Source organism: Nomascus leucogenys, chromosome 20 (assembly GCF_006542625.1).
Source record: "Nomascus leucogenys isolate Asia chromosome 20, Asia_NLE_v1, whole genome shotgun sequence".
Lineage (NCBI taxonomy): Eukaryota > Metazoa > Chordata > Mammalia > Primates > Hylobatidae > Nomascus > Nomascus leucogenys.
This window is the reverse complement of record NC_044400.1, coordinates 68,969,196-68,994,507: the sequence shown is the minus strand read 5'-3', so window position 1 is coordinate 68,994,507 and position 25,312 is coordinate 68,969,196. Positions and strand designations below refer to the sequence as shown.

The window sequence follows — 25,312 nt, the reverse complement described above, 5'->3', positions numbered from 1 at the left end:
AAATGACAGCATCCCACCACACCACAGAAAACATACCCAATCCATTCTACTGAAACAGGTACAGTCATGTGTCGCTCAGCAACAGGGATACATTCTGAGAAATGTGTTGTTAGCCAATTTGGTCACTGTGTTAACATCATAGAGGGTAGTTACACAAACCTAGATGGTATAACCACACACTCAGACTATATGGTATAACCTATTGCTCCTAGGCTACAAACCTGTACAGCACGTTACCATACTGAATACTGTAGGCAACTGTGACACAATGGTAAGTGTATCTAAACATGTCTAAACACAGAAAAGGACACTAGGAGACTAGGTGACAGGAATTTTTCAGGTTCATTAGAATCTTATGGGACCACCGTCATATATGTGGTCTATTGTTGACTGAAAGTCATTATGTGACAGATGATTGTTTCTCCAATACCCAAACGGTAAAACAGCCAAAGTCTTTTGAAGTTTTCTGCAATATTCATTTTATCCCATGTAAAAGAATGATTTTGGCTTAGAAGTAAAATCATAAGACACTGTTTTGTTAAAAGTGAGTTACCTGGATTCCAAGAAAACTGTTCCATGTTTCTTAGACACACTATCAGTAAAAGCACATAATTTGTGAATCGTTCCTTAATATCTAAAAGAAAAAAAAATCAACATATAAGTACTGTAGTGTATATAAACATAATAAAGTACATATATGACAATTATTTTAGCCAGAACATGATGAATTAGACGATGTATAAATGTCTATAAACATACAACTATATATATATATATATATATATATATGTGTGTGTATATATAGGCTGGTGCTACCTTGGGAAGCCATTGACTTCTTCTGCCAACATAATTCTAGTATGGAAATTCCAGTTTTCTATAAACTTTAAAAAGTATTCAAATGATCAAACTGCTCAGACTGGGTCATTAGATTCCTCCAATGGGCTTTGGGGACATATGACAACTGTTTCCATTTTACAGAAGTAAAAACAGAAGAGTTAAATGAAAGACTTTGGGTAACAAAATCCTTGTATAAAATCCCAGACTATTTCCAATCTGGTAAATAGTACGCAATTACTGAACTGATGAGTCCTTTAGCTGAGAGAATCCTGCTACCACAATAGCATTTCTTGGGATGTATGCAGAACTTGAGGGAAAATAACCCCAAATTGGGCTTCATAATATTTACCATAAACTAATAACTATGTGCTGAGATTAGGTGGAATGAATTTACTAAAAGCAAATCACTGAATTCTTGCTAAAGGCCAGTGTACACATTTCACTTTTTAAGCTGTTAACTTTCTCATAGTCTAAGATACTGTGTAATCAAGAAATGGGACGAAATAAATTTGTCTGCAGTAACAGTGACACACCCATGTATGTGTGTCTATGTAATAGTGGTGGCTGTGACTAGAAACAATCACTCATATAACAACCCATCTCAAAAGCTTTTTTACAGCCTGCTGTCATTTCCCTACTCTCCCACTGCCTCAGTAATTGCAAGCCTCACCCATATCATTCAGCCATGGTGCACCTCCTATAAGCGCTCTGAATTTCAATTTCATCCTGATATACTTCGTGCAACTGTCTTTGCTTCTCTTTTTTTACTTCCACCTTTCCCCATTATTCTCTAGCAATGTGATAAAAACTTTTATTCCACAGCAAAACCTCCTTCTCTATAAGTGAGTTGGCCTTTACTTTCTGTACCTTCCCTACATCCTTAAGCTCTTCCAGTCAGTTGCTGGTACCTTCTTTTTCAGGGTAGCTAAGCTCCTTATTAGTGATGGGTCTGAGCTGTGCCTTCACTCCCTCAAAGCCCAGTGGGCACTACTTGCTTCCTATTTCCAAAACTGAAGCACCATTCATTATGCAGTACTGCGTTTTGGAGTGTGAGCTCAGGGCACAGTGAGTCTCAAGGTACCAAGCACTGAGATGCCTCCTTAGGAGGCAGGGCACCTCCGGAGCAAGAATATGCAGAGTCTTCAGGTGCACCTGTTTTGATTCGTCCTAGATCACATGTTTAATTTATTCTGTGACTTCAAAAGAGGATACAGGTTAAAGGAAACTAAGAAAAGTCTGCCCTAGCATAAGTTCCATCAAAGTCTGACACAAAATATATTCTTTGTTACTACAGCTAACTGTGGATCTTAATTCATGGGGTTAAATTTGCCAATGTATCTTTAATTGGAACTCTGTAGAATTATTCAGCAAGCTGTGCCTGTATGTGTGCTAAGTCCTTTCTAATTTCCATAAATGAATTTAACAATGAAATGTATTTATTTTTGATACTTCCTAAACATGAATATATAATACAGACTTGCTTCATTACAGAATTATCTGAAAATAAATGGCCTTGAGAAATTTAAAACACTATTTGAAATGAGCCAAAGTAACTTTTGTAAACTCTAGTATAACAAAGAAAAACTACTGTCGAATTTAAATTAATTGTATTTGATTTTTGGACACACGGCAGCTGCAAGTATAGAGAAAATCTGCAACAATTTCATTTCTAAGGATACTGATGAAAGGGGAAAAACCTATCTCATTAAAGGTACATTTAAGGCAAAACAGATTTTGTTTTTTATGATTTTTTTATTTTTTTGAGACAAGAGTCTTGCTTTGTCTCCCAGGCTGCAGTGCAGTGGCGCGATCTTGGCTCACTGCAGCCTCCACCTCCCGGGTTCAAGCGATTCTCCTGTCTCAGCCTCCAGAGTAGCTGGGATTACAGGCATGCGCCACCATGCCCGGCTAATTTTTGTATTTTTAGTAGAGACAGGGTTTCACCATGTTGGCCAGGCTGGTCTCCAACTCCTGATCTCAGGTGATCCGCCTGCCTTGGCCTCCCAAAGTGTTGGGATTACAGGCGTGAGCCACTGTGCCTGGCCCAAAACAAATTTTAGAAAATCAGACTATTTCAAAATCTGATAGAGATGAATAAAAATGGATAAATTTGGTAAATAAATGCAATTTTTTAAGATGAAGGATGTGAAGGATGGCAAGCTTAAAGATTAAAAAGTGACACCATAAAAATTAACTCTATCTTTATTTGATAAGATAGATATAAACTTTTATCTAACTATAAAAATGAGGCTGTTATGTGAAGATTTTTTTGAAAGTTTTATTCTTACACTTTCACAACTTTTACATTTAAATGTTTTACACAGACATTATAAAATCAAGATTTGACTTTTAAAATTTGAGTTAAAAAATACCCAAATTTTAAGTTCCTCCAAAATAAGATATAAAAAGAAATAAAATTTTTATAAGAATAAGAGTCTGATACTGATAATCTAATATATATTAGATAAATAATGCAATCAGCAACATATTTATACCATATCTCCAGAATAGTCAGGGTTCGGATTAAAACTGAACTCTTACATTGATTAAAAATTAAAATTTCTAAGAACGTTTTCTCCTAACCTTTATTAAGAAGCTTAAAAACACTGGTATTAATGCTTTTAAAATATTTCCAATATTCAGATTATTAAGCTTTTTCCTTGCTATATTACCACTAGCAGGGATATACTTTAACATATTTGCAGTCACATTTTAAATATAAAATGAGTGACTATTTCCAACAAACATCCACATTTATTGCAGGTATGCAGGTTTCTAAGAGTGTTAAGCGAGCTATAAGCTTACTCCAGACAACCTAACTTCTGAAGGACCTTCCTAAATGCACAGTTCACATTACCAATGGGTAAAAAACTACCTAAAATTCTTCATCTCAAGAATGCAAACCAGAAAGGCTGGGGTTCCACATTCAGCTGATGCTTATGTTAAAATGAAGTGAAGAAAAGGATAAGTTGTTAAAAATCTGGTTTTATTAACTGAACTACTTTTCACATGTCCTCAGGCAATTCCTCCAAAGAAAATATACAGTGAGCTACCACTGAAAGGGGTAAAGTTACTCTCAGATTTCTCCATGAAGTCTTCTATAGTAAACCAGCATGAAGGACTGAACCTTACGCTATGTATCTGGCAACTCAACTTCTGATGGAGGAAAAAATTCATAGGAAAATTCATAAGAAAAAAATAGCTGATATGAGTATCTCTCCTGACTGGCTCTCATTAAGTAGCTACTACTAAAGCATATAAAGGAGGCAAAATATTCATATAAAGAGTAAAAAGCACCTCTTGGTGACTCCGGATCTTTCCATTTTAATAGCTGAATGTTGCCTAGAAATTTTTTTTCTTACTTGAGAAGGGTCTTAAAATCTGCCTTAGGGTAAAGTTAACTTCTTATAAAACTCTTAAAGGGAACAATGCAGACCACCTTGCATTATAACATGAGCTACTTTGCTTACAGCAAAAAGTAATTTTTTTTGGTGCTAAGTAGTAACCATTTTAAGCCAAAATAAAGTTAAAATTTCTTGTAAACTGATATGCATACCTGATCATTATATCATTTCTTTTTCCAGTGTTTTCTTAAAATTCTAATATCGAATCCCTAATCTTTCTAAGCTAAGAGATTGGAATTCTGGGGAACCCGTTTATAAAAATGAAAAGGGGTATTAATTACATCAACATGCTGGCCATAAGGTTAAAAACATTCACAATTTCCTCCTCATAATTTTGAGGCTTTTATACACAAGGATTGAAAACCCTTAAAACTTAAGATCTGCGTGTCTAGTTTAAGGCTCTATAAAGAGCACTTACCCAAAGGAGGTTACTAGTATGAATTCATTTTTAAAAAACATGGCTTCCATAACAAACGAAATTCTTACACTTGAATCAATTTACTCTATGGTTAACTACTGAAGCAAAGTATTCTATAATTTAGTACCTTCCCTCTTTCCTCTTTCATTTCTAATTCACGACCATTGGCAGTCTGCACTTGAAAGGTGAGGAACATTAATAAGCAGCAAGAATATGAACTGCCCCTCAAAGCTTTGAGATTCAGGTCCAGCATGGCCTCATAGAATCATCTAGGCTTTATGTTCCAGTTTTCCATTTGTTCTTTTTGTTCCTTGCTTAGTTTTCAAATCTCCTATAACTTGTTTAAGATATTCATATGCCATTATTTTCCTTGTCTAATATACAGGTAAAATTTACATATAGTGAAATGCACAGATCTTAAGTACATAATGTGATGAGTTCTGATCAATGCATAACTTGTGACACCAAGCCCCTAATATAGAAAAAAGTTCCATCATCCAGAAAGCTCCTTTGAGTCCCCTTAGTCAATCCAAACGCCCAATAAACAACCTCTTATTCCTATCATCATAAATGAATTTTGTCTGATCATCACTTCATATAAATGAAATAATACACTATGTACACTTTTGTGTCTGGCTTTTCTGCTCAACATAATGCTTCTGAGACCTACATAGTTGACAATATTAGGATTTCATTCTTTTATGTCTAATTGCTGAGTAGTATTCTATGGTATGGATATACAGTTTGTTTATATTCCTATTGATAGGTATTTGGGTTGTTTCCAGTTTTTGGCTAGTATGAACAAAGCTGCCATAATAATTCTTGCAACAAGTCCTACTGAGGAAATATATTTCCAGCACTGAATTACAGGGCAGGTGAACATTTAACTGCATAAGAAATGGCCAAAAACAGCAGTTGTAATACTTTACACTCACGCCATTGATGCATGAGTGCCAGTTAATCCATATCCTCACTAACTTGTGGCACTGTCAGGCTACAAGAGCAGCCACTCTGGAGGGTGTGCAGTGCTATCTCATTATGGCTTTGTCTTTCTCCAGTGACATTTTCCCTAATAATGCTGAGCAGTTTTTCATGACCTTATTGGACATTTATAGATTTTCTTTTGTGAAATGTCTGTTCAAGCCTTTTCCCCATTTTAAAACTGGACTGTCCTTTCATTATTGATTGGTAGAGTTTGTTATATATTCAGAAAACAAAGAAAAATCTATCGTCAGATACATGCATCTCAAATCTTTTCTCTCAGTACTGTGGCTGGCCTTTTCACTTTTTAAGTTTCATGATCACACATTTAAATTTTGAAGAAGTCCAGTTTCTCTCTTTTGTTTTAGAGTTAGTACTTTTTGTGTAGTCTCTAAAATGTTTGCCTAGACCAAGGTTGTGAATATTTTCTCCTATATTTTGTTCTAGAAGTTTTACAATTTTAGCATTTATGTTTAGGGTTATGAACCACTATGAACTAATTTTCTTGGGCAGAGGAGGGGCCAAAGTTCTTTTTTTTTTTAACCTTTATCCAACTGTTCCAGCATTACTTGTTGAGAAACTCTTCTCACTAAATTTTGTTTTATAAATTATCTTTTTTATTGAAATGTTATTTTTGTAAGCATGTAATATTTTTATTAAAATTTCTCAGTTTTAATTTCAAATACGGTGAATAGTGAGAGACATAATCCATATAAATAAAAGTCCTTTGGGATCATCATACTTTTTTTTTTTTTTTGAGATGGAGTTTTGCTCTAGTCACCCAGGCTGGAGTGCTCTGGTACGATCTCGGCTCACTGCAACCTCTGCCTCCCAGGTTCAAGCAATTCTCCTGCTTCAGTCTCCCCAGTAGCTAGGATTACAGGTACCCGCCACCACACCCAGCTAATTTTGGTATTTTTAGTAGAGATGGGGTTTTACCATGTTGGCCAGGCTGGTCTTGAACTCCTGACCTCAGGTGATCCACCAGCCTTGGCCTCCCAACGTGCTGGGACTACAGGCGTGAGCCACTGCGCCTAGCTGATCATCATACTTTTTAAAGTGTGTAAAAGGGTCCCAGGACCAAAAAGTCTGACAAACGCTGCTTTGGGTGAGCCATGTGTGCTCTTATCTACGACCAGCCTGCAGGCCTCCCCCATGACACACCTCTCCTTCCTCAAGGACATCATCAAGATAGGTTCCTTTAGGGGTCCTCTCTATTGTACATCTGTCTGGATTCATGCTAAAACACCACCATTTTTTCATGACTTGTGCAAATGTCACCATGGCAGAAGAGATGAATAATGTCTTCATATTCTCGTGAAAACACTTTTGACTCTGAGCACACTCCCTGGCAGAGCCCCTGGGACTGTTCTTGAGGGCTCCATGATCCACCACACTACGCTGCTCTAGCTTGCAAAAACTATGTAAGACAACGACCCCAGGCACAAAAATTTTGTGCATTCACACGTTTTAGGATTAGAACGAAGGCAATAAACAATAACTAAATAATAACTTAAAAAACTAAGGACTTAGAGACAATCTGAGATTTACAGTCATAATTCTCCTAGAAGCTATGTGACTGTGGAGAAGTCAAATTATTTTCTCTGTGTTTCAGTTTTCACGTCTATAAAATGGAAAAATACCACCCACTTCAGAGAAATTTCTAGACTATCAAGAAGCTTCTCAAAGTATCGTATGGTGCCACACAAATGTTTCTAATTTTTTATCTCAAACATCTTGTGATTACAGTAACCAAAGATAAGAAAACCTAGTAAAGATGTTGATAGCATAACAGAAGGTACAGTTTAAGCTGAAGAAAAAGTGGCCCAGAGAAAATGTGCCATTAGGATTTCAGAATGAACTACAAAATAATACTGCACAGAACTTCAAGTAGAATCTAATTGTACATACCGCTATTTGACATTTGAAAGAGGTTGTTCTTTTCAAACTTCTTGAAAACACTTCCTTTAATTTCAACAAACTGAAATAGTAAACAGAAATACCATCTTTATGATTCTAACAGTTTAAAAACTGGACTTGCTACCTATAAAACTTCCAGGAGAACAAAGAATTTTATCCCACCCAGAGTACTGCAGCTGAAATGCCCGTATGACTTCAAAAATGTAAGATAAATCTCATACTTACATTATTAGACATCATGATAGTAAGCAAAGACTTGTTGTGTGAGTTAAAAGCCACATTGAGAGTTGTTGCTTGAACCATTATAAGAATTGCATGCAAAACTAATAGAAGGTCAAGGAAAAAACTTAAATTTGCTTTCATATTATTACTGATAATACTATAAAATTTTGAAAGTGAATAATAAAGAAGATGACGTTTTCTAAATCGTCTTAATAAGTATTATATTATCTTCATAATTTCCCTATTAGCTATAGTTGATATAAATTTGACAGGATATGTGCAATCTACATGAAACGAACAAAAGTGGAAATGTACCTCTATACATTCATTTATTTAGACCATGAATCCTTTGGAACAGGGTTGTTTTGTTCTTTCTGTATCTCTGGCGCTTGGCACAGTACTCAGGAAATAGGCCCTCAAAAAAGTTTGTTAAGTAAATGGAATAAATTATGGTAAATACTAAAAGAAGAGACTGAGAAATACACATTCTGAATTAAGATAATTTGCATTCTAAAAAAGAAAGCACAAAATATAATTCTGGAAGTGATTTTCTTCCCTGATTCTTCAGGAAATGTGGAATGTAAGGCAATAAGAAATATCTGATAATTAAGATTCTTTTTCATATGTCATTTTGAAGATATCCATAAACTGCAGAATTGTATCTGTATTACATACAGAATAGTTAATTTATATCTAAGAGTGGTAACTGCTTTACTCCATTAAAACCGGAACAAGCTTTTACCCTCACAGGTATCTTCCTACTTGGTTCTTTAACTTTCCAAGCATTAACCCAATTTCTTTCAAGTGTCACTCTTACAGAGAGAGAAAAAACAAAAATGTGACACATTCTTGTGAATGAGTCCTGACTTCACATGGAACTTAAGAGCAGGAACGTGTGTATAAATATGTAAGAGTACACACAAACATGTACACTGCTTATATAGTAAAGCACTTACTCTCCAACAGAAAAGCTTTAAGCCAGGGATGAATACACAAACACATAAAACCACCAAAACTCCTCCCAACCAATTTCACATTTTACTTTTAGATAAATTCCATGCATTTTAAGCCCAAGGTTATAAAAAAGAATTCCTGGATTTAACGATTAACTTCAAGAAAAATTCTAACATAAGTATGAAAAATTATATAGATCTATGTAAGGTATGTATAAAAATACACTGCCGTTTTATTATAAAAGTCTTCCTTATAATCAGTTACACTGCAAACAGAACTGTTTTCCAGCAGCTCAAAGAGTAATGCATACATGAGGCTCCTTAAATTAATTACAGTTATTATGACAATCAATTTCTCAACAGAACACAGATATTTCACATTAATCTTCAGGATACATACATTATCTATACATCTTTAAATCTATAAAATGGCTAACCAAATAAAATAGACTATGCATTAACTGTTGGAAATTTCCAGTACGTCTATAAGGATACAGACATAGAGAACAGCCATGAAAAAGTGAGGAATCACCCCAATGTGGGCTCTTTTTCTTTCTTTAGGCTCTGTTGCGGTCCAATAGAGAGCATCTAATATATCTTGTCCAAAAGATGAAAACAGACGATCAGCTACCTAAAAAAAAAAATTATTTTGTAAGATGTTTCTTAATATTCCATTTAAATATGTAACTAAAATTGAGATATAGCTCAAATCCTGGAGATCTGATGTTTTAAATCCTAGTAGAAGGCAAGCTAAAGAGGAATGAGGATCTTTGTTTACTTATTCACTCACATTTCTTTATTCTTTAACAAATAGTAAGTGCTAAAATATGTATAGAATTTCAATTAGACTAATTAGCTATGTTTGTAACACAGGAAGTCTTAAATATTGGCAAAAATAAAAGGGGTGGGCACATCTGGCCAGGCGCAGTGGCTTACGCCTGTAATCCCAGCACTTTGGGAGGCGGAGGCGGGCGGATCATGAGGTCAGGAGATTGAGACCATCCTGGCTAACACAGTGAAACGCCGTCTCTACTAAAAATACAAAAAATTAGCCGGGTGTGGTGGCGGGTGCCTGTAGTCCCAGCTACTCGGGAGGCTGAGGCAGGAAATGAGAATGACGTGAACCCGGGAGGTGGAGCTTGCAGTGAACCGAGATTGCGCCACTGCACTCCAGCCTGGGTGACAGAGTGCAACTCCGTCTCAACAACAACAGTAACAACAACAACAACAAAGTGGGGGTGAGCACATCAAAATCATGGTTCCTCTGGTTTTAGTACTTTAAATTCAAACTCAGGATTCAAATTTAGGACAAATATATCATTTGACCTACTCATATCTAATATTTCTAAATAATGGTAACTGTATTTTTTTGAGGTTTATTATATGGAATAAAATATGCAGATTTACTTCCTAACCACATTTTCAGGTATCAATCTTCTTGAATACGGTATAACAAATAAAAAGTGACACATAAAAGAGAGAAAAGGAGGGCATGACATTCAGGATTCACTTTGAATGCCACATCCTAACAGAGGCCTTTTCCAGATCATCCAATCTCTTGTGGCTCCTATGGTCTCTACTATCTTAGTCTGTTCTTTTTCATCATAAGATATATTATTTCCTAATATGTCCTTGTTTATTGTCTATCTCTCACCTGTAGAATATAAGCTCCATGAGAATAGGCTGGTTTACCTGTGAGTCTTCAGGGTCTAAGATGTTCGGCATGCAGCAAGTGCCAACTAAAGATCTGCTGAATGAATAACAGCTACCATTTAGGGAGCTCCTACCATGGGCCTGACATTGTGCTAAACCCTTTCTATGTGAAGTCTATTTAATCCTCATAATCTCCCTAGTATCTCCACTTTACAGATGAGAAACTGAGGGTTAGAGATATTCAGCAACAGTAACTATGTCCAGGATAACCAGGTAATAAAGGAAGGATGAGGATTTGGCCAGAGGTGGTTTGCCTCTTTCAGAGCATAGACTCTCATCCACTGTGTTTAAGCCGCCTCATCAATTACAGTCTGCAATGTGAATACATATATAAATAATTTTAATCAGCAAGTCATGGATCCTTTTTCTTGGCCTATTTTCTAGTAACAACAATACTACTACCTTGAGAAGGCTTTGTAAGTTGGGGACAGGGAGAAACTCTCGCACTTTCCAGTGTCCTAAGATGGAAAGCCTACGAAGGAAAGACTAGTAAAGCAGCGGTGAAAAGAGCAAGGCAGAGAGCAGAGGGGAACAGGGAACGAGGCCTAGGCTCTTTCTATGGGAAGGAAGGGAGAACAAGATGAGCTATTCTGTTTCACAAACTTTGTCCCCATCCATCCCTAGGCAACCTACTTGGTGGGGCAAAATGTACGCACAGCAAGCCTAGAATCAGGAAGCTGGGGTATGGTTTTAAAACATCTTGGTCTTGAATTTAGGAGGTACAGGAAGGCTAGAGCTCCATGGCTTCTGTGAAGAGATGGAGAGTCCTTGTCTACCACAGCAATGCAGCTTCAGAGCAGAAAGGCCAGCAGCCCCCACCCCAATTGTCCTCTCACTAGGAAAAATCTCTTCATGGCTAATTAAAAAGATAAATAGAGCTTACTGTATCCCCCCAAAAATAAAATATAAAAATGCAATTTGAATTTCTTTTTTTTTTTTTCTGAGATGGAGTCTCGCTCTGTTACCCAGGCTGGTGTGCAGTGGGACGATTTCAGCTCACTACAACCTCCACCTCCAGGGTTCATGCGATTCTCCTGCCTCAGCCTCCCCAGTAGCTGGGATTACAGGCACGTGCCACCAGGCATGGCTAATTTTTGTATTTTTAGTAGAGATGGGGTTTCACCATGTTGGCCAGTCTGGTCTTGAACTCCTGACCTCAGGTGATCCGCCCGCCTCAGCCTCCCCAAGTGCTGGGATTACAGGTGTGAGCCACTGTGCCGGGCTGCAATTTGAATTTCAAAGTTTATTATATAACTTAGGGTAGCTTACTATTTAAAAAACTTGTGAATATCTGGCTTACAAAGTGAAGCATTTTTTTGTAAAGTGAATGTATACCAGCTCAACTTATTTTTTATATAAATGCAGATTTTCATATGCTGAATGCTTTGAAGTGACACATATTGTACTAAAAACATTACGTACAAAAATTGGGAACTTGTATTTATTTGCCCTATGTAAAGATCCGAATTTAAATGTGCAAAAAATGAGTATTTCTTATAGCAAACATATACATAATCGTAACATTTACTTCATAATTTAAAGTTCTAGCATGGGTTTCTAATGAAGTTGTGAAACTAATTTCCCTAGCACTTGACAATTTGGATACTCAAGGGGGTACTGGTTCTAAAATGTCTGGGCAGCAAGAATCTTCCCAGCCTACGGGAGGACATGCCATGCCTGCGGGCTTGCCACCAGAGGTGTGTCCCAGACCAGCAGCATGAGCCCCACCACCTTAGAAATGCAGATTCTCCAGACCCAGCCTAGATCTCCTAAATCAGAATCCATGTTTAACAAGAGCCCCCAAGTGATGATAGCACAGTAAAGGCCAGAAGCACCATAACTAGAGTCGGTAGAGCATTCTTGACTCTCAGGTACCTTCAGAATTGGAAGACTTGAAGCTGAGTGCCCTTGGCCAGGCCTGTGCAGGGTTAGCAAGGCCCTTACCTCCAGCATGTTGTAGATGATGTAGAGCTTGATGACGGACTGCCCCCTTATCAGGTGGTACATCATGGAGTAGTCAACATAATGCATCATAAAATAGCAGATTACCAAAATGACACCCTTCAAAATGTCACACACCTGGGCAGGCTGAAGCAAACGTCTGTCCCTAAAACATACAAGAAGTAATAAAAATGTAAGTTTTACTCTGTATGTTCTCACAAAAACAATAATCTTTACTCGATATACACTGGCATACAAAGGTAAAAATAAGAATTATGTTGATCTTCTAAAAACTTCAAACAAGGGAGGTTAAACTAAATGACTACTCGACAGTGTAAAATTTTCTGTCCAAGTATAGAATATAAAGATTTTAAGTGAGAATTACTATTAGATGTTGGCAATCTTAACAAATGAAAACAGAGGGCAGGTATCTACTGACAAGAGTGCTTTCGAGCAACAGATTTCCACCATTATGGCATAAGCCTTTAACCTAATCATGAATCCCTGCACGTAGCCTGCTGGATCAGCCCTTTTCACACAATGCTACATTCTATGCATACTGCTCTGCATCTTGTACTTTATTTAACAGCATAATATCCCATGTAAGTTCATCAGGAGTTCATATTTTTATGGCAGCATAGTGTTCCACTATGTGGATGAACCATAATTTATTTAATGTACAACTAACAGATTTCTAGTCTTTTGCAATTATGAGCCATGATGCAATTTACATGCCGTGTCTCATATATGAAAGTGTACCTGTAGCATACATTCCTGAAATTGGAATTCCAAGGTTATATTCACTTGAAATTTTGAAAGAAACAGCTGAACTGCCCACTGTACTGGGTACAGTTTGTACCTCAACTAGCAATGTCATGAGAAAGCCTGCAGCCCAGGGCACTGATACAGTGTTTGATCAACTTTTGGATCTTTGCCAGTCTCATTGGTGGAAAATCATACACAGTGTAGTTTCAACGTTAATTTCTATCATCAGGAAACTAAACATCTTTCCACATATTTAACAGTTATTTATATTTCACATGAACACTCCCTATCTTTTTTGTACTGGTTTATAGGACAGCTTTTGTATTACAGATGTTAGTCCTCTGTGACTTCAGTTGTAATATTTTTTTATAATTAATATGAGCAGAAGAATCACTCCTTACTTCTGAGGTTAGAGTATAAGGAGCTAAACCTAAACTGTGAAAGGAACCATCTTAACAAGACAGAGCAAAAAATACATTAGAAAAGAAGAAATTTAAGATTCCTTCCACTGGATTTAAAATTCTTGTGACAAGAATGGGAAAGATATGTTCTCTTTGCCTGTCGTAGGCTGATTCCTCAGGACAGAAAATGCTGTCTCTTGTTTTGGCAGCTTTTATGCATAGTGCAATCAATAAAACGGCTTGAGTATTTTTTTTTAGGAGCTGCAGAATCTCTTCATTTCCACCAATTGTGACAATGTTCTAAGCAACAATACAGGGGTGGGCTCATTTTCTAACTGGCCATTGGCCATCTGAGCCACCTATGTATTTTATATTCCTTGGCTACATATTCTCCAGAGCTCTTTCCTAATGCTTTTCCTCCAAAGATCTTTGTGGAGTTTAAGAAGGAATTTGTAAATCTTCCAAACTGTTACTTGAAACACTGCTTTATAAGGCCATAATGATGCTCTACCAATTCTGTGAGCAGTTGTTACAGAAACTCATTCTTGTTTTCTACAATGTGCACTGTATGATGTTTTCAGTTAGATATTAATTTGGCTGATCTATTTACAGACAATCTAAGATACTGCAGAAATTCTGAAAGCAGGCAAATTCTGTGAAGACTGTTCACGAAGGGCTAAAGGTGGCTCAAAATACACTGGGCTGGACCAACGAGCCTAAATGAAAGAGAGGTCAGAATGTGTCTAAGTCAGATCACATGACTTAAGCAAAGTAAAATTATTTTTAGCAGTTGAAGTTAAGGCTTCGGGAAAGATTGCATTAAGGACAAAGTTGATCAATCTCTATCATTATTTCTTTTTCACCATGACTTCTTTTATTCGGTGTTGTTCCTCTTTCCCCCACAGAGAGAGAGACCTTTTTCTCCTCAGGGAACAAAGAATGCCCTTCATCTCCTGACTCCCAACCAACCAGCCCAGAGCACAGATCTCTGCCAAACGCTATCTGAATATCAAGGTAATTTCCTGCCCTTATCCCTACAAGACTGAAAATGGAAGACCTATTATATCTGCCAAGAATTGGATCTTGATCACTTAAACATATTTCTCATTCAAACACTGAGAAGAGGAGACATTTTGAACACTTGTGAGCTCCTGGCCTTGGTGTGACTGTCTCCACTTGGGCAGCAGGGGACAAACGTGAGCCACCAGCCCCCACTCAGAAATGTGGCACAGCTCAGCATATACTGAAAGTCACACATCATCAACAGTCATGGGCTTTTGTGTTTAAAGACTGTAAGTCATGTTTATAAATTAAAGAAAATGATACGAGCTAAAAGTAGGGTAGTATTAATTTGTGTTAATTATGAAAATAATTTTGATAACTAATTAAAGTAGAAAACTATACTTAGAGCTTTTAGTGTTAGATGGCATCTACTTAGTTGAGTGATCTCAGTCAGAGCAATTTTATTTAAGAGACAAAGGGCTTTTAAGTATATATCCAATTGTGTTTCTTTATATACATATTTTGAATCAAAGAACAATGTGTTAGTATATCAATGAAGGAATAGTATATTTAATACAAGCCATAGTTAGAAATTAGATCTACCAAACATTGGAAATACATATCCCAAAACGACATAATACCACACTTTTTGAACCAAACTGATAAATTAACAAAGAAAAGTTGTAGAAACACCTAATGCTACAATTCAGTTACTATGTGGCAGGCACTGTTCCAGACATGCCACATATATTCCTTTTAGTGTTCACAATAATACTATTTATTTAATCATCTTGGTTTTACAAACGAGCCAAGGGACAGTCAAGAACATGCCAGTGGTTGTACAGTGATTAAGTTCCCACACGCTGCAGCAGGGATGGAAACTTGGCAATCTGGCTCCAGAAGGCATGCTCTTCAGAACCATCTGCACTCTAGACTTTTTAAAACAGAACTTCTAAACTTGCAGGAATCAACAACTCAGAACCTATTATCTTTCTGTAAAATTTAACACTGGATACTTTATCACTGTACTGCAATCTCATCTCAATAAATTGCTGTACAAAAAAACAAACCTATTTATCATTTGGTATTTCTAAAAATGAATGCAAAAAAAACTGGACTATTATGATATATATATGGTATACACATATTGAATTCACTGCTTTCTATGCACCCCCTGCTCTGGTGAAAGTGTTCCATCCATTGCTAACATCATAATTGGTTGCTGCAGGGATGACTGTGATTTTCAGAAGGAATATTATTCAAATAAAGAATACAAGAAGCAGAACCTTTAAAAAACAAGGGTCTTGTTTTCTTTCTTCTTCTTCTATTATTTTTTGTATTTTTAGTAGAGACGGGATTTCACCATGTTGGCCAGGCTGGTCTTGAACTCCTGACCTCAGGTGATCCGCCCGCCTCAGCCTCCCAAAGTGCTGGGATTACAGGCTTGAGCCACCGTGCCCGGCAAGGGTCTTGTTTTCATATAAATGTCCTTGTTAATAAAAAAGGCTGCCAAAATAAAAAATTGTTTCTAAGGTGGCATCTTAAAAGACAGCTGTATGTACCACAGCCTCTTTCTAAGAAAAGACCTAACCTCACAAATAAGTTTACCTGGTTAAAACAACTTGAACCAATCAGCTTATTTGTTCCTTCTCTGCCAGGATATTTTTAGATGACTATCTGATAAGTACTTCAAACTCCCTAAGAAGCTTATCCAATGCCCTGCCATTCAACCCCGAATTGGCTTTTGAAAAATACTTTCATGCTACAGTTCTTATAAATGGCTAAGTGGTGGTTACTGGCAATTCACCTTGCAAATGATGAAAATCCCATATGAAAGCATAAGCAAGTGAAACATACTGTTGGGCAAAGTGAAAAACCCACTAATCTAATTTGCAGGTTTGGGTGTATGTCATCACACAAGTAATATTACATCAGGTATTTAACAAAACTTAAACATTTTTCAACATAAGACATTTAAACAGAATTCTTTTAAAAATTTCTAGTAAAACCACCCTTACAGAAACCAAATTCGCTACATTTCTAAATTTTATTTTTTATTCTTACAAACATTTCCATTTCCATTGTATTTTTAGCAACTGTACAATTTTACATTGTACAATTTACCAATTAGAGCACCTCCAGTTGTTTCAAAGGGCTCATAGACTTATAGAAACTGAATTATACAGTAGAGAAAGATGATCAAGGGTAAGCTTTTTCCTTTTCCTTTTTAGGGGAAGATAATATGCTAACTATGATTAAAGTAAAATCTGGTAGTGGACAGAAAGATCAAGAAGGAAGACATGGCACTAAAAATGAGCAAGAAAAATGGGAGAATCCCTGCATAGTTATTTCAAATCAGTGTTGAAACATGCCAGAGTATTAGCACGAGTTATTTCATTACAAAATCCATAGACTAGACCTCTCGCTCTCTCTCTCAATATTTTCAGCCATTTGTGATATAATTGAAAGAGTGAAGAAACACAAGCACTACTGAAATAAAAATGCAAAATACTTAAAATGGTTCTATTTTTGAAAGTGAAATCCTTTTATAATTTTAAAGTAAACTGGAATAAAGTAGTGAAATCAAGATGTTTTCCTGAATTAGAAAATTAAGTATCTTAAATCTTCAGTTTGACTGACAAGTAACAGAAAAAAAAATACTTCATAAACGGAATGATTCAAACCATTTCTTAAACTTTCATTTCAAACTATACTAGAAAAAAAAACTTATTTATAAAGCTATATTCACAATTTTAGTAATGCAAAATAAAAACTGCTTATATGGAAGGAATTAAGCTCAGCCAATTTCTGTGGCTTTGGGGATGAAGTATTTGCTAAGTCTAAGCTAACATGTGTAAAGATGACTTTTGAGTGGATTTTCATGTTAGGTGAAATCACAGTCAAATCCTTCATAAAGAAATGTGGACAAAGCTTTAAGACCAAGTAAAGATGCTATTTTAAAAAGGACAGGGATCCACATTTTCTTCAGTATGTTTCTATCCCCTAATGGCTATGTCTGCCTATCCTGTTTACTTTTGCGTTTAATGAATGTCAATTTGGCCAAGAGTATAGAAGGAAAAATCAGGGTTTACTCACCACAAGGAGTCCCTGTGCCACCACATTCCATTCTATAAAGGAAGTGAAAGTGCTCCTCCCTTCGGTCTGATTTACGAGAGAGAAAGAAAGAGAGAAGGTTGTAATGTTGCTACGCTACACAGAGCTCCATGGTGAGGAAACGGGACAATAAAACCTGGCATTACGAAGACTTTCTAATAATAACAAATATATTGCTCTCAACAAATAAGCCACATAGATCAGCCCTGGTAAAAGGAAGTAAAAGGCATATTTGTTTCCCCAGAGAAAGTTACCAAGAGCTCTCCCTACTTGTGCTACAGTGGTGGCATCAATCACTTAGGCCAAAATCAAGGCTTAATTTTGTCTAAAAAGAGAAAAATCTATTATAACATATAGGTGAGGTTAATCTTGGGCAGAACTATTTCAAAAGAGGTAAGGCATATGAAGGAAACTCAAAAGGTTAGGAAACTCTCAAGCATCTGAAATTCATAATTCTGGGAGACAAGAGCTCTCCCATGGGATAAACTCTGAAAAGAAAATGATACTATTGCCTCTTCGACCAAGAAAAATAAAAGCCTGTGAAGCCTCATGTGAGAGTTATGCCTAAAGCCGGGCCAGGGGACAGAACATTTGCTCACACATATTTTAGTTGCTCTAATAGTAAAAAACAAAAACCAAAAAACACTCCGGCATTTATTACTTAAGCCTGTTCAACTCACGTATCACTTTCTAAAATGTTTCAGTAAAGTTTTTTCAACAATAACTCAGTTCTTGGTATCAGGCCATATCATTTTTCTCTATAATCTTTAACTTTTAACTCACGTGACTGAGAATTCTAAAGCACAAAACGAAGTCACCAATTTTAGGAGAACAGAGGGCTGACAAAAATGCCAGGTAAATCAAATGTACATAATTAGCTATTTTTAATTTAATTCTACAAGTAAATTTGGAAAAAGGATGTTTGGTACCTCTAACATAATATAGAGCAGTCTGCTTTTCTGAAAAACAAAAATTCTATCATTCTTCCAAGGAACAGACACTTCATATAATAAATCAAAACTTAGTTCTGTTTTATATGTCATGAATCATTAAAAAGATTATCCTAGTTCAAGAAGTTTCTCACATGATTTCTAAAATGATACTACTCTTATTTGGGAAAGAGGGAAGATATACATAAGTGAATCTGCTTTCAAAGAATTTAGATGCATTTTCTAATTTTTTTTTTAAATCTACAACAAAATATTTGGGGGCAAAGATTTTTCAAGGTTGTTAATTCATCAGAAACAATTTCAATGAAGTATTCTTGAGATCACTGAGGACAGACATTAACTTTTAGGGAGGGAGTGCATCCTTTGCAAACATCACACACAAATATGACTGCAGATAATTACCCTGCCAACATCTCATAATGAACAGCACTTTAACAACAGGGTCAAAGCCAGCAAAACACCCTGCTGGATGAGCCATCATGACGAAGGCTGAGTTTACTTAAGGCACTGTAGAACCACCCTTGTCCTCAGCCTTAGTGAAGGGACAGGGTCTTTATTTTACTTAAGTCAAAAACCACGGCAAGTTTGCAGAAGATCTAGGAATAGGTTCAAATATTGTTATGAAGCAGAGAACACGGGGGTCTATGTGCTTTAAAAAGCTTCTCACAAATGCTGTACAAGATGTAAATATGCAAACAGATGAGGTGAGAACACTGATCTCAAATATAAAAAGAAGGCAATAATTTACATTATTGATGTGATACTGAACCAAACAGCTCTAGAGACTGCAAAGAGTTACTGTTTTCATGTCAGCATCGTGATTAATTTGACAAATGGACTGTTTCCTCCCTTTTGTGAAAACAATTTCAAAGAACACAGAGACTAGAAGATAGCAAGTTTTTACGGAAAGAAGATTGAAATACAGGAGAGTGAAAAAAGAAAACACTACTTAAAAAATTGCAATCAACTTCTTTGCTGGTCTATTTCACTTCTTATTTCTTTGAAAAAAATAAAGTCAGACTGAAGGAAAGAGCACTTTTTGCTTGCTGAAAAGGATGGAACATGACATTACTACAGGCAAGACAAATCGAATAATCTTTAATGGAAGTAGAAAACATGGGAATAAAAGCTATCAGAAGGCAAAATCTGGCTACTTCTAAATAATCATTTGGTAAACCTAAAAAGTGTTTTTATGTTCCTAAAATATTTGAAAGGTCTTAGACTTAATATAACAATAGCTTTGTTTAATGTAACTTTTGACTTATCAAATATTTCAAGTTTTGTGACTTCAAAATAATGCTCAGAGATATTTTCTAAATTGCTCAAAGAAACAAAAATTGCAACCTATATTACTGTAAGCACAAATTACTCAATTTTGATAAACCATACTTAAGGCACTAAGACATTAGGCAGGATTTTCATATTCTGTGTAACTTGGCCTATCCTCAAAGCATTTAAAATTTCCTGAACTCTGTTTCATTTAAAATTTAAATGAAAATTTAAGTTTCATTTAAACTTCTATCATTTAAAATTGCTGAAACTGTTACATAATTTTAACTGCATTTCATGTTTTTTATACATATAAGTATTTATTAGTGACAGCATGAAATTAATCTTTCAGTTAATCCAAAGCAGAAATAGTAAGAAGTGTTTGCAGAGGAAATCCTCAACGGAGTCTTAAATGTAGTGTGTAACAGGCTGCCCTCTAGTGTCATTTTAGCTATAAAACTTTGAAAATAGAAAACATCTTATTTTCAAATGCTACTCAAATTAATTTAGATTCAAAGTATTTCAAACTAATGTAAGAAAGCAATCATGTGCTACAAAAAAATCTTAAAATATCTAAAAAAGGTTAGAGGTAGGGATCATTAACTACTAGTAAAAGTAAATACTGGCAGAGGATTTAAGATTTCCCAGTTCCCTGCAATACCTTTTAGTTTTTAGAACAAACACTTTACGACTTTTTTTCTTTTTTTAAAAGAGACAGTCTTGCTCTGTCAACCAGGATGGAATGCAGTGGTGCAATCACAGCTTACTGCAGCCTTGAATTCCTGGACTCAAGGAATCCTCCCACCTCAGCCTCCCAAGTAGCTGGGACTACATGTGTGTGCCACCACACCTGGCTAATTTTTTATTTTTTGCAGAGACAGGGTCTCGCTATGTTGCCCAGGCTAGTCTTAACTCCTGGCCTCAAGCTACCCTCCCACCTTGGCCTCCCAAAGTTGTAGGATGTCAGGTGTGTACCACCATGCTGGTCTAGAAAAGACTCTTCTAATGCTATTTTATGTGCCCTGTTCCCCCACGTAACAGAGGCTACACAGAAATGAACTTGAGTGCAGCACAGTTTTAGATGCCTGTACAATATAACAAGGTGGAATTTCAAACAACTGTCCCCAAAGAGAGACCCTTGGGATCACTGGCAAATCACCACTGGTACTTAGTATAACTTACATGTGTGCTAACCAATGCCCAAGGAAAGGACCACTCCAGAAGGAATATAGTCATTAGCTTATCTATCATTTTAATGTTTTATCACATTGTGCCAACAGCCACTGAGAACACGACATGTCTTTAAAAGCCATCCACATAAAGATGGCTAGAACATGAACTTGACGCACACTGTTGATCAAAGAATAACTAAAAAGTAATGTAGCTCATAATGCAGACGTGAAAAGCCCTACATAGTATTAGTTATTTTCTTTCTTTACTTGAGACACGGTCTCACTCCGTCACCCAGGCTGGAGTGCAGTGGCATAATCATGGCTCACTGCAGCCTTGACTTCTCAGGGTCAAGTGATTCTCTAACCTCTCAGCCTCTGGAGTAGCTGGGACCACAGACATGTGCCACCATGTCTGGCTAATTTTTAAAATTTTTTGTAGAGACAAGGTCTTACTATGTTGCCCAGGCTAGTCTTGAACTCCTGGCCTCTAGCGATCCTCCTACCTTGGCCTCCCAAAGTGCTGAGATTACAGGCATGAGCCACCACATCCAGCAATATTAGTAATTTTATGTCATGTGTTTCACCTGACTTTATCTCAATTTCCACGTGTCTATTCGCTTTATGCCATTCCAAATAAAGATGTATATTTAGTAATGTTTTATTAGATTGTTTTTTGGTCTTCTGAAAATGAACTAAAATGCCATGATATCATGAAGCTCCCAATAGTGATAAAAGAAAATAGTTTATTGTGGTTAGGTTTTGTTAGTATTAATGCACCACTCTACAACTGCCTTTAAAAAGGCTTGTTAATAATAAGGCCTTCTTAAAACTTCTCCTAAAAGAAAAAAGGACGTCCTAGAAATATCTTAAAGCACATAACTAAATTTCTAAAACTACCTTCCCATTTGATTAACTTGTGATTAATAAAATATGTAACACTAATTCACTGTTATCCTGGAAGGCAAGTAAGTTACAGAACATAGCATGTAACAATGACAGGAGCTGAATTTTTATAATTGTTTTACTCCATGTAATGTTGCAAAACAAGAATTTTAAATCCTTTTACAATGTGATCATCATAATAATTATTCCAATTTATACTGGGAGGAATTTCCATCAAAACTGATTAAGTCTTATTTTTAAAAAGAACATATGTGTTACTAAATATCAAGTATACGCTCATTTACTACTTTAAAAAAGAACCTTTCATGGCTTTAGTCTTTAAAAAAAAAAACTATATAATTGTGTAAATCTACCACTAATTTTTAACTCAAGTGCTACGGTTAAATTATTTTATTAATTATATATTTTATACACCATGGAACAGTCACCATAGTTCAATGAAGTCTCACAAATTATTGTCCATTTTAGCATTTTAGAACTTTTCCAGAATGAAATGTATTTAGAAAAGTGATGCATGTCAGAAATGTAACCTCGACATCTATGCTAAGAACTAAATAAAAATGCTGTGAAGAGTGACTATATACAGAGTGGAGACACACTGGCATAACTATACAAAGAAAGAAAACCGTAAAAGCCAAACTTGCTTTTAACCTCAAGACCAATAAAGCATTAAGCTTCATGTAAGCTTAACACCTTCACCTTACTATTCTTCGTTTTGGTAGAGAAGAAAAAGGAGAAAACTGATTTGTTCTGGTCTACTATGAGCCAGGTACCATGCTGGGTATTTTTTTTTTACATCTTCCAATCTTTGTGGTAAAAGATGCTGAGCTCTCAATAGCCCCTTTTTGCTGATGGGGAAGCACACTTAGAGAAGTCAGGCAGTTGTGCACAGCTCACAAGCTAGTCAATGTCGGGTCGGGCTATCTGAGCCTCCCCATGGGGACAATGGTCTTCCAGAGTTTTTCCACTCTCACAAATCAGTCTTATCCATAACCAGTAACTCAGGCTCCATAGATCATTACAACAATGATTCTCAAATGAAATGGAGGAGGAACGCTTGTAGTAAGAGCTCCTGAGGAGATTCCTTTTCCACTCCAGCCTAGAACCCTGTCCTTTCTACAGATGATGCCTATGAGGCCCAAGGACTTCGGGGAAATAAAGGCCCAGGTGAGTTAGGAATGTGGTAAGTACGTCTTTGACTTTCAGTCCCAGGTCCTTTTTACACTGCTACAAAGCCTCCAGCATTATTATTTTATTGGCTAAAGCAAAGTTTCAGTTCAAAACAATTCTGGAAAAAAATAAGCATATAAAAAGTATATTATATAAACATATTATATAATATCCATTAAAAAGGTAGACAGTTTATGCATGAAGGGCCAAAGTGTGGATGAAACTGTATGAATTATCCTTACTCTGAAACCACTACAAGTATTAAAAATAATGAAATACTATACATTTACAATAGTTAATGATCTTAAACTTACCTTAAGCCATAGCAAGGCAAAGTGAGGAGCCTGAATAGTGCCAGGAAAACTCTTAAAGGAAGCAGGGTGAACACATACAAAAACGCATCCAGGCACAGAAAGATTCCAAAAACCATCAGCTGAATTTTAACAAGGAGAGAAGAAAAAAAAAGTATTTTAAAAATACTTGTAGATGAAAATTTCAAACAATCAGAATTTCTAACCATTATAACAAATTAATTTCTTAAAACTTAGCCCTGGGAATAACAAATTAATAGTTCTACTCTTCAAAGAGTGAGTCTGTGCTTCCTCAGAGCCTTTGGTTTATGACTCACAGAAGAAATTACTCAAAAACAAGTTGCCCTTGACCATAGTTAATGGCACATCATCTGATGTGGCTTTCTGAGTACTTCCTCAAGCTCTAAAGATATTATGGAAAATCTTTATTCCTCATAATTTTGCTATTCCTATTTATTAGAATGCTTCATTGATGGGAAAGACTGGAATATATATTGAGTTACAATATTATGTTAAAAATATGCAAACTGATCACTAACTTTAACACAATTTCATGTGCAGTGAAACTTGCTGCACTCAGAAGGCCTTATTCTTAATTCCAGGACCAGCCTCCTAGCGTTTGTATTTCTCCTTCTTTCCTGAGTACTTGCCATACCCTTTCTTTTTGTGGTAACATTAGACACTCTTACTTGTTAAGTTTAGGACTATATTTCACAGAAAGAGCGTGAAGTCTTTCGAGGACTTGGCCAATAGCCACCCCTAGGCTAACAAACTCAGCTACTCATTTTAAGAGTGGCAACTTTCTGTATGTCTGACACACAATTATGGTATGATACATATGCCCTCACCACAGCATCCATGTATCTTTAGTCAATAAATTGCCCTGCCTCCACAGATTAAAATTCACAGTTACAGGCTGAACTGTGTCCCCTCTATCAAGTTCTATGTTGGTACCTCAGAACGTAACCATGTTTGGACATAGGGTCTTTAAAGAGGTAATTTAAGTTTAGGTCATTAGGGTGGGCCCTAATCCAGTATGACTGGAGTCCTTATAAAAGAGGAAATTTGGACACAGGCACAGACAGAGGAAAGATAATATGAAGACTGAGAGGGAAGGTGGCCATCTGCAAGCCAAGAAGAGGCCTCAGAAGAAACTACCCCACTGACACTCGACTGCACGCTTGCAGCTTCCAGAACCACAAGATAATAAATGTCTGTTGTTTAAACCAACCAGTCTATGGTACTTTGTTATGGCAGCCCTAGGAAACGAATTCACATGTCTTTAAATGAAAGAATACATTTTATTAATTTTGGATAAAAACGTCTCAAAAATATGCTACACATATATTTACCAGATTTCTTAATCTGAATATATAGGCCCTCTTTTTGTTTTTAACAATTTAGACTCATTATGAACAGCAATGAAAATACGATGCTAGATTAGCGTAGGGTCACGTGCAGTAGATTAGCGTAGAGTCCCAGTGTTGCATGTTTTCTTGTCTTACACACAAAGCAGTGCGGCAGGAGGCTGAGCAAGGTCCATATAGATAGAGTTCGTGGTCCTTTTCTATTACTCTCCTGTCACTGAGAAGCCTTTCCATCCTTGCAAGTGGACTGCTGGTTCAGTACTGAGGGCAGAAACTGCCAGAAACCTGATGTTCCCAGAAGGAGCGTTTGTAATCCACTAAAAAGTTGCAACTCAGTCTGAAAATCAGGTCCCAGATAGGCAGCCAGGTTGAAATTTAGTTCCCTCCTAGGCAGCTTCCAAAGCACTGAAGACAGTTCAGCTCAAACTGACTACGGAAAGCTTTGCAGAAGAGTATACGAGTGGGAACACACTGGGAAGTTCTTTGTGCAAAACGGAAT

At 36.4% G+C, this 25,312-nt stretch overlaps 1 protein-coding gene across 2 annotated transcripts in view; it reads right to left on the bottom strand.

Annotated features, from left to right (window-relative positions):
- Nucleotides 1-25,312, bottom strand: part of TAPT1 (transmembrane anterior posterior transformation 1) — a 65,244-nt gene that overhangs the window by 17,711 nt on the left and 22,221 nt on the right. For both annotated transcript variants that reach the window (XM_003258510.3, XM_004091669.3), the window contains 6 exons: nt 23,450-23,568; nt 12,393-12,555; nt 9,231-9,366; nt 7,786-7,883; nt 7,552-7,621; nt 554-634 (listed from right to left, as the gene is read on the bottom strand). In XM_003258510.3, the coding sequence (XP_003258558.1) occupies nt 554-634; nt 7,552-7,621; nt 7,786-7,883; nt 9,231-9,366; nt 12,393-12,555; nt 23,450-23,568 (667 nt within the window). The remainder of the gene's footprint in view (nt 1-553; nt 635-7,551; nt 7,622-7,785; nt 7,884-9,230; nt 9,367-12,392; nt 12,556-23,449; nt 23,569-25,312) is intronic.